The sequence below is a fragment of the Vombatus ursinus genome, unplaced genomic scaffold (genome assembly GCF_900497805.2).
Source record: "Vombatus ursinus unplaced genomic scaffold, bare-nosed wombat genome assembly UNPS02009173.1, whole genome shotgun sequence".
Taxonomy (NCBI): domain Eukaryota; kingdom Metazoa; phylum Chordata; class Mammalia; order Diprotodontia; family Vombatidae; genus Vombatus; species Vombatus ursinus.
Genome location: NW_020948951.1, coordinates 160,622 through 170,605, shown reverse-complemented (window position 1 = coordinate 170,605; position 9,984 = coordinate 160,622). Strand labels below are relative to the sequence as shown.

The window sequence follows — 9,984 nt, the reverse complement described above, 5'->3', positions numbered from 1 at the left end:
ACACACACACACACACACACACACACACACACTCTCTAGCTGCGGCTGATGGATGCTATCCGGACCAGCATCATGGAGCACCGTTTCCCAGACTTTGTTCGGGACTTCATGAAGACCATGTATGGGGACCTCGGGCGCTGCCCATCCTGGGCTGTAGAGGCCCTGGAGTCAGTTGGCATCCCTTTAAACTGACCACCTATCCCAGTCCCCAAGCAGAGCCTTACCCTTGATCTGAGGGGGCTCCAGGGACAAAAGCCAAGGCTGTATGTGAAAAAGGAGTCTCTGTGTGTTGGCCCAGGCCCAGAGTAAAGATTGAAGAGTTTTCTTTTTTTTTTTTTGGTAACATCTCTGTGTTTGTGCAGGTTTTTTTTGGGTCCCATCCCAAGGGGAAATAGATCTAGGTCTGTTCCACCCACAGCCATCCTACAAGAAAGCTATGTTTTACATGATTTCACACGTATTATTGAAGTATATTGCTTCCCTTCTGAATGGCTGGGGAAGGGGTGGGAGAGAGAATTTGGAACTCAAAATTAAAAAAAAAAAGACTGTTCAAAACAAATAAATGGGAGGGGGGAGAAAATAGAAGAAAGGGAAAATGATTGATGAAGCAAGAAGTAAGGTCCTATTGGAGAGAGGAGGAGTTGAGATTAAGGCGAAAGGGCTGGCTTTGACAAAGAGGATGCAAATGTGCTTTGAAACCGGAGGGAACGAGGAGAGGAAGGGGCAGAGGCAGGGGGAGTGCAGGGCTGTTACATCTGCTGCCCCTAGTCTTCATGGTGAGGTAGGAAGTAAGGTCGCCTTCTAGGGAACTGATGAAGGAGAAAAAAGTTTTGAACAGCTGTGGGGAGTGTGATTGGGGTCAAAGAGAGATGCTGAGAAGGTTTGCAGGGCAATGTTGGGAAACTTGACAGCATGATTGTGTATAGTCAACACATTCATTGGGGCTTTGCAATCTTCCAGCAACACCGAGCAATTTAGAGTTTAAATGGAGGTGGATGGATTGTGGGGGTAACCCAGGGCTACAGATTAGCTGGGTAGGAATAACACTGATGATCTCTAGCATTCAGATAGCATTTTAAGGTTTACAGGTGCTTTACAGATAACTCATTTGATCTTCACACCAAACCTGGGAGGTAGGCGGTTTTATCCCCATTTTTTTAAAGCTGAGGAAGGGGAAGTGACTTGCCCAGAGTCACACAGTTAGGAACGGTGTGAAGCGGGATTTGAATGCAGATCTTCCTGACTCTAGGTCCAGTGCTCTCTCCAATGGGCTACATAGGATAGTGAGGTGTGGGACCCAAAGGTGGAAGAGAATAAAAGTGTACTAAATATGGCAGCCAAAATTTAGGCTGCATTTCATGGTATAGTGTACAGGTATGGAGAGGTGATAATTCTGCCATTACATTCTGTCCTGGTCACACCATGTCTGGGAATATTGTGTTCATTGCTGGATGTTACATTTTTTGGGAAGTCTCAGCAGCACCAGCTATGTGCCAGGCTTTGTGCTAAGCACTGGGGATGCATAGAAGGGCAAAAACACATCTCTGCCCTCAAAAAATTCTTGGTCTAATGGAGGAGGCAGTGTGTAGACAACAGTGTTCATATAAGGTAGAGATTGCAAATGGAAGGCAACCTCACAGAAAAGATACTAGCAATAGGGGCAGCTAGGTGGTGCAGTGGATAGTGCACTGGCCCTGGAGCCAGGAGGACCTGAGTTCAAATCTGGCCTTGAGACACATAACACTCACTAACTGTGATTCTGGGCGGTCACTTGAGCTTTGGAAATTTGGCAGCTAGGTGGCACAGTGGATAGAGCAACGGCTCTGGAGGCAAGAAGAACTGAGTTCAAATCCAGCCTCAGATGCTTGACACTAGCTGTGTGACCCTGGGCAAGTCACTTAACCCCATTGCCTAGCTTAAAAAAAACGCAAGCAAAAAAAAGATACTAGCAATAAAGAGGAGGAGCTGGAAAGGCCTCTTTCAGAAGGTTGAATTCAAGCTGAGTCTTCAGGGATGTTAGGAGGCTGAGGTGAATAGGGAGAGCATTCTAGGCTTGAGGGATGATTGTTGAATAGGCATGGTGTTGGGAGGAGGAGTGTTGCATGTAAGGAACAAGAAGATTGGTGTTGCTAGATTGAAAAGTGCATGGAGGAGAGTAAAGAATGCAGAAAGGTAGGCAAGTTGACAAACTTACATTAAGGACCTACTATGTACTAAGCATTGTGCTAAGTACCTGGGATATAAAGAAAAGTTAAAAAAAAAACCTTCCTGCTCTAATGGGAGGAGACAACATAAGAATAACTATAGACAAAGTGCATACACGATAAAGTGGACTTTGAACAGCTCTCTCTTTTTTTTTTTTTTTGGTGAGGCAGTCTGAGTTGTGACTTGCCCAAGGTCACACAGCTAGTGTCAAGTGTCTGAGGCCAGATTTGAATTTAAGTCATCCTGACTCCAAGGCCAGAGCTCTTATCTACTTCGCCACCTAGCTGCCCCAAACCCTCCCTCATTTACATCCAATTCACTTGCAAGTCATGACATTACCTTCCTGATATCATGGTCCTTTTCAAGAAGGAAGAACAAACAATAAATGAGTAATAAATGGGGATTGGGAAAGGATATTTCAGAAGGTGAGATTTTTAGCTGGAACCTGAAGGAAGCCAGGAGGTGAAGATGAAGAAGCAGAGAAATTGGGGCAGCTAGGTGGAGCAGTGGATAGAGCACCAGCCCTGGAGTCAGGAGGACCTGAGTTCAAATCTGGCCTCAGACACATAATACTTCCTAGCTGCATGACACTGGGCAAGTCAGTTAACCCCAATTGTCTCACTAAAAAAAAAAAAAAAGAAAGAAATAGTGAAATCCAGGCTTAGACAACAGCAAATTCCACAGAATCAGGACTGTTTTGTCTTTTTTTTTTTTTTTTTGAGAAAAGGCCAGTGTTACTGGATTGGAGTTTGTGGGCTGAGGATGGGGAAGACTAAGGTGTAAGAAGACTGGAAAAGTAGGAGAGGGAAAAGTGATGAAGTCCAGTGGCTACCTCTTCCTGAGAGGAGAGAATGGCATGGTAAAACTTGGGCATTAAGAAAGGTTACTACTAGCTGAGTAGAAGATGGATTGGAATAGGGAAAGACTTGAGCCAGGGAGAGCAACCAGTAGGCATGAATCGATGAGGGCCCGCACCAGGTTGGCCATTGTATGAAAGGAGAAAAAGGAGTGTATGTGAGAGATGTGAAAGTTGGAACAACAAGGCTTGGTAACAGATTAGATAAGTTGTTTATCTTTTGTTTTTTTTTTTAAGAGAACCAATAACATGTATTGACATGCATGAATTCATTTATTTTTATTTCATTTTTTATGAATTGATTTAAGTAAAGCAGAGTTGCACAAAGTCATCAGCTTCACTTTATCTTCCTGAGTCATCAAAGTCTAGTGGCAAGACAAAAATCAGGAAGACTGGTGATAGCTGGGATGTAGTGGATGTCCTGGGATGACCTTGGTGTCCTGGAGGGCTGACCAAGCTCTATGGGGCTCCACAGTGCCTGCTTCAGCCACCTTCATGTTCTCATCTGCCCATTCTCCCATCTGCACGTGTTTGGGGGTGGACACCCCACCCAACTGACCAACAGGTTACCCTCAACCTGGTTTAGACTGTTTGCTGAGACAGTTTACTAGGAGAAGGCTACTGTTCATACTACAGTTTCATGGAGCTACAGGTGAGAGTTGGGTAAAGGTGGATGAGGAGCCATGAAAGGGCTTGGTGTAGGTGCCTTCATCTCTGGAGAACTTATAGAAGACAACATGTAAATTCCATGTATGAGGATTGGTTGAAGGAACTGGAATATTTAACCTTTAGAAGAGAAGAGTCAAATGGGGGAGGGTGGTGGTGGTTTCAGGTGTCTTTAAGTATTTTAAGAATTGTCTTGTGGAGGAGCGATTAGAATTGTTTTGCTTGTCTTAAGAGGCCAATCAGTCAATTAATCATCGATGATCCAACATTTATTAAGCACCTACCGTGTTCCAGGCACTGTGCTAAACACTGGGGATAAAAAAAGGGGCAAAAGACAGGCTCTGCTCTCAAGGAGGTTACAGTCTAATGAGAGAGAACATTCAAACAAAGCAAGTGATGATATTTTACAGTTACATGGTGTGCTTTAAAGTTTACAAAGCACTTTTTCTACATTAACTCGTTTATTCCTTTAAACAATCCTATAAGGTAAGTGGTATCACCCCCATTTTTCAATTGAAGAAATGCAGGCTCAGGTAGACTTCACTAATTAAAATTTTCCAAAAGGGGAGGTTGCCTCAGGAGGTGGTGAGTTCCCTGTCCTTGGAGATGTTTGAGCACAGGCTGTAGGGCCACCTGTAAGAGATGTTTTAGCAAGGATCATTGGTGGAGTATAGGTTAGACTAGATAGCCTGTGGGATATCTCCAACTCACATTTCTTTAAAACAGCCATGAAGGGAGGGAAGTGAAGGCTGGATCAGGGTGATGGAATGAGGAAATTAGGAGGGACTGGGGATACTGGAAATCTTGGTGGATGATATCAAAGAGCAAGTTCATTGAATGAGGGTGTGGTAGAACCAGTTTTTGCATGATTTTAGAGGTTGTGTTTTTATTTTTTGAAAGTGATTAGATTGTAGGTTATGGTGGTTCTTCCTCTTCCCTGGAGAGGTGCACCTAATGTGGTCACCAAGAGAAGAATGGCAAGGTGGGGGAATGGCCTCTACCTCTGTCTCCTGGTCAGGGCTGAAAAGGCTACTCAGTGCAATCTCTGTACAAGACACTAGATGGCTATCTAAGCTTGATCTGCTACTGTTCTTACCTCTTGGAGGGATCCTGTCCTCCCAGTCTATTCACACCCTGGCTGGAAAATCTTTTGCAAATACACTGGTTTACCGTGGATTACTTTGATTACCGAGGATTACTCAGACCTAGGAGAATAAGGCACGTAGAAAGTCACGTAGAAAGTCAGGAAAGATGCCCTTTGGCTGATACTCCCTCCCTCCCTCCACCTCCACTACACACCCCAAGGCAGTAATTCTGTAACTTCTTTCTTCCCTTGGGTTTCTTCCCAGAAGCCTGAATAGATCAATCAACATTTTTTAAGCACCTACTAAGTTTAAGTCCTTATGCTAAACACTGGGGATAAAACAAAAAAAGGCATTAAACAGTCCCTGCCTCCAAGGAGCATCTGATGGGGAAGACCACATGCAAACAAATACATATATAAAGCAAGCAATATACAAGATATATAGAAATTAACAGAGGGAAGGCACAGGAAGTAAGAGGTGTTGAGGAAGGCTTCCTGTAGAAGGTGGAATTTTTGTTGGGACTTAAAAAGTCGGGGAGGGGAGGGAGAACCTGAAGGCTTTCCCCCCTCCCCCACTTCTGGACACAGGCAAAGACTGCCTTTCTTTGTTTTTAAACATTTACTTTGACCTAATAAACAAAGTAAACCATGATGTATGCTTATTGGGAGTTGCATTTGTAGGGGGGTGATTGAGAGGGAGCCTGGCTGGAGGCAGGAGAGGTGGAGGAAGGAGGGAGAGAGTTAAGTAAGCTGTTTATCTCTGACGGGTTGCTAGACAGAGATTCTTCATATTAGAACTTTACAGAGAAGAGGAAGGAGCTTTATACTGTGCAGCCATTTAGGCAACGAGTCAGTGTCAGGCTGGGGGTGAATTGAGGTGACTGAACAACCGTGCTCACTCTCCCACCCTACCACGGCTATGTTTCTAAATGTACACGATATTTCCCCACGGAGAATGTAAGCTTCTTGAAAGCAGGGATGTTGTTATTGTTGTTTTTTGATCTGTATCCTCACATTGTTCAGTTGTTTTTCAGTTGTGTTCTACTCTTTATTGATGAGGATACAAATGTTGCCCTAAGGGTTAAAAAGAATATTAAGGGTTAATTTTCTAGTACTTTGTGAAGACCTTCCTGAAGGGCAGTTGGGGTTCATTTTATAGCCCGTCCATAAACGTGAGATCCTGTAACTTGAGGACATCCTAAAGTCCTTTTCCCCTCATCCTGTGTCATAAATTCCTCCTTATCTTGAAGGCAACCATCTCTCCCCCATCCTGTGCCATAAAATTTCCCTTCTTCCTTAAATTGTCTTTATCTTTAACCACCATAAAACCCTAAAACTACATCATCCTGAATGCCTTCAGGCTGTATTGTTTTCTGTCTATATAAGCCTGGTCCTTCCAAATATCAAGGCCTTTCATTGGCTTTTTGCTAATGGGGTCCGTGAGGCTTTTTCACGTAAAATAAAAAGCTCCTAAGTGAATTCTTTCACATATGAACCACTATCCCAAATCTGACCTCAACATAAAATGGTGCTGAAAGCCAGGAGTCCAAATATTACTTAGACTCTGCTGACCTTCTAAACCACTGGGATAAGAGGTAAGTGCCCTTTTCTTTGTTCTCTTCCCCAGATCTTTCTGCTCCTATTATCTCCCTGGCTTCGAGGACCCGTGGAGTGCCTAGAAACTGCCACTGGTGTTTGAAGCTCAACTGACTTCTGGGTGGTCAGTCGGACTGTTGACCCTCATATAAGGGGACGCCCTAGGATGGGAAATTCAGAGGAGGAGATCTTAAGGAAAAACGCGTAGTGTTCCATTGTAACACAGCCTGCCCTCAACATAATCTAGAAAAGTGATTTGTGAAGGGGATTTCTAAAGAAGACAAGCTTAGTAAGAAATTTGGTCTCCAAAACTTAAAGAAAAGGCACCTCGATCTGCTTGATTGGACTTTTGTTGTTCCCCTCCCCTGTAGGACTGATGGGGATGGGATCTGAACCCCTAAAAGGAAAAGCCCTGGACTTTCCCATGTGGCTCAGGTCCCTGGTGTTCGCCTGGGGCAACCAGCCCTTCCGGGTTGTCCCTTTCATTGTTCCTTCCCCTCCGCTATGGGATGTGGGAGAGGTGGGTGGGTGGGCCTCTGCACCTGGTTTTCTTTGGGGGTATCCCTGTGCCACGGTTTCAGGGTCTCTGTGCCTTGTGTTATTATAACTACAGCTCTTCTCCAGCCAAGACTGGAAGGTATGTAAGCCTGTCCTCTCTCTCCCTATCCCTTTCTCACCCTGCAGTTGGGGTCACTCTCCAAGCACCTAGGAAGGGTTAGAGGAGCTTTTCGGGCCTGACCTCTCGGGTCCCATTAGGTTAGACAACTATAGGGCTGTCTCAAACTCAGCCTGATGCTCTTAGGCTCTCCGTCCAGTGGTTCAAGGCCGTGGATCTGGGCATACCTTCTGCAGCATAAAGGATGGACTCCCTATCTGGAAGTGTATGCCCAATTCAATTCTCTCTGAGACAGGGAATTGGGAAAACTGCACCTCTTACTCCCTTCCCTCTATACCCCAAGACTCCCTGTCACCACTCCCATGCCTGCAGGATCCCCCTTCTCTCCTGGCTCCCTGGCCACCAGATTCTCAAAGCTGGACTCAGCAGGACTTCCCTGAGAGTTGCACCTAGGTTAGAACTGGAAAAAGCTCAGTCTCTGATACCTTGAAAAGGAAAGCTTTGTGCCTGGCCTCTGTGATCTAGAGGATCAAGATAAATTGTAGAAGTTCGAAGAAAAATTGAGATGTTTATTCCTGTAGTCCCAGCTTTGACCAGGCTGTGAAAAGTTAGAACTACAGTGAAAAGTTAGAACAGCTTAAACATCTTAGCAGATTCTGGAGGTTTGTGATTGATCAGCAAGGAGTTTTGAAACACCTCCTTACTACTACCCCGGTCATTCCCTTCCCCCACTGCCTTCCCTTGAGCCAAAACGGGGCTTGCAAGCAGCCCCACGTTTTCTTGTTAACTCATCCCAGATCAGACTAGAAGAGAATTTCACCCTTCTTCCCGCACCTTCAAATTTACCCTCCCCCACCTGGCAAAAGGAAGGAGGGGGAGGGGCGGTAGCTACAGCTGGAAGTATCATCCAGGTTCAGTACACAGCCTTAGCTGGGGAGAGATTGAAGGGGGATGGGTCAAGTAAAGAAGCCAGGCAGTGTCTGCATTTGGTAAGCCAGCCCGTTCTTCTATCAATAATTTTTATATGATCTGAAAATGCAATTTTTGTCATCTGAAGTTTATTGTTTTGTGTTACAGCTAAAACAATTTGGTTATCACTTATGAGAATTGTAAGAGTGTGTGTGTGTGTGTGTGTGTGTAAAGGAGCAGTCCTCAGGGCTAGTCAAAAAGCACGGCCCACGGCAGCTCTAAGGAGCTTGTTTGGGCTATGGAGTTGCTAAATAAGGAAATTGGCTTGCTGTGAAGTTGTAAGTATATAGAAATGAACTCTAGTGATTGGCTTTTGCACGAGGACAAGTTTAAATTTGAGATGTAAGTCCCAGTAAATTTTTGATTGGTGAATCTTGCCATCTGAGGTAAACGCTCTTGGGACTATAATAGATTTTATTTTGAGTTGTCTGATGGATCATAAGAATCCGTCAATAATCAATAATCAAAAATCCACCATCTGAGAGAAATGCTACAAGCTACTCAGAAAGAATGTGACTATTACAGGTGGAGGTCTGCATCTGGAAAAGCTGAGAGGACAATCTTAGCCTCAGCTTAGGATGGGATCCTTCTGGCTCAGTTTCCCTATTGTGTTCCTTTGAAAAGGAATGTTTCTCACCTGACTATTCGTGAATCTGGCTATGAGGTGGAATTGATACTGTGTGGTTGGAAAACTGTGATGTTTTGTCTAATCATGTCCTTGCTTTTCCCTTTTGTGGCAAATTTCTGTAATCAAAGCAAGTGGTCAGTAAAAGATGTGAGCACAATGCAAGTATGTGAAATCTTGCTGTTTTCAGTCTGAATGTATATCCCAAACAGTTGGGTAAATTAGTACTCCTGCATAGTCATGTGAAAGATTAAATCCCTGGAATAGAATATTCTTTTTGAATGATATGGGAATACTTAGACAAAGGGAAAAGAAGTTTGTGAAACAAAGGTTGAATCATTATCCCACAGACTAAGGCTGGGATACATCTGAGCTACTATAATAAAGTATGTGTGTTTAAGATCTGAGCTTGATTCAGCCTAAGATTATATTCCTTTCTATATCTTAAACAACTTAGTAAATGGATATTTGGCCTGGACATCTGCCTGTTACTAGATATATGTCTGTATGGAATAAGGTCCTTAAATGTTTCAAAATGATGTAAGAATAATTGGGTATTGGTACAACTGGTTGAAGGACCAAGCTGTTATTCTATTAATTACTGAAACTAAATCAGAACCATCTTCAGTTAGGAAAAAAGAATTTCAGTGGAATTTTCTTAGAGGGAGGTAACTTATGGAATATTTTTGCATTAATGGAAAAGTCAACTTCATTCAAAGTTTGTTACTGTTGTGGAAATAATACCTGTTTATTCTGTGTGTCCTATAGTACAAACATGTTTTATTGCAAACAACTTATTGATACTCACTGTTTCGGAATTAATTATATATGGATCCTCCCAAGTCTTTTATGGTAACTGGAGTAAAGTCAGTCCCTTATAAGCAAATTCATTTGTATAACTATTGAACTCAAGGGTGGAAAACTTCTACCTGCAAAAGTATTGTTACTTATATTTACATGTGTAGAGTTGGGTCCTCAATAGCAACAGATCCTCCTAAAGGAATTGGAATCTGAATGGAACTTTTGAGAAAATAACAAGATCAGATAATCCTCAATGTCAAAAGCAAATAATAGCGTCATGGCACTCTTGGTTTCTTTCTTTGTTTTCCTCTATTCTGACATCACTTTTAATGCTCCTTCTATTTAGGCCCTGCATATTGAAGGTGCTTGTCAGATTTGTGTCTCCGAGGCTATTGGCTGTCCACCTGCAGATGGTCATGCAACAAGGATACCTGTTCCACACTCTCCTCATCCCCTGGATGCAGCTTCAGCCTCATTTGACTCCCCTCCCCATCCTCGCTCAGGCAGGGACAGCTCCTTGTCCCCCTCCCAAAAGCATTTGGGTGGTGGTGAGGCAGACTGGAGTG

At 43.6% G+C, this 9,984-nt stretch overlaps 1 protein-coding gene across 1 annotated transcript in view; it reads left to right on the top strand.

Annotated features, from left to right (window-relative positions):
• The window catches only part of QTRT1 (queuine tRNA-ribosyltransferase catalytic subunit 1), a 7,608-nt gene extending 7,293 nt beyond the window's left edge, over positions 1-315 (top strand). Inside the window, exon 10 of the mRNA XM_027851120.1 lies at positions 40-315. Within this exon, the coding sequence (XP_027706921.1) occupies positions 40-192 (153 nt within the window). The 3' untranslated portion in view covers positions 193-315. The remainder of the gene's footprint in view (positions 1-39) is intronic.
• The last annotated feature ends 9,669 nt before the right edge of the window (positions 316-9,984 follow it).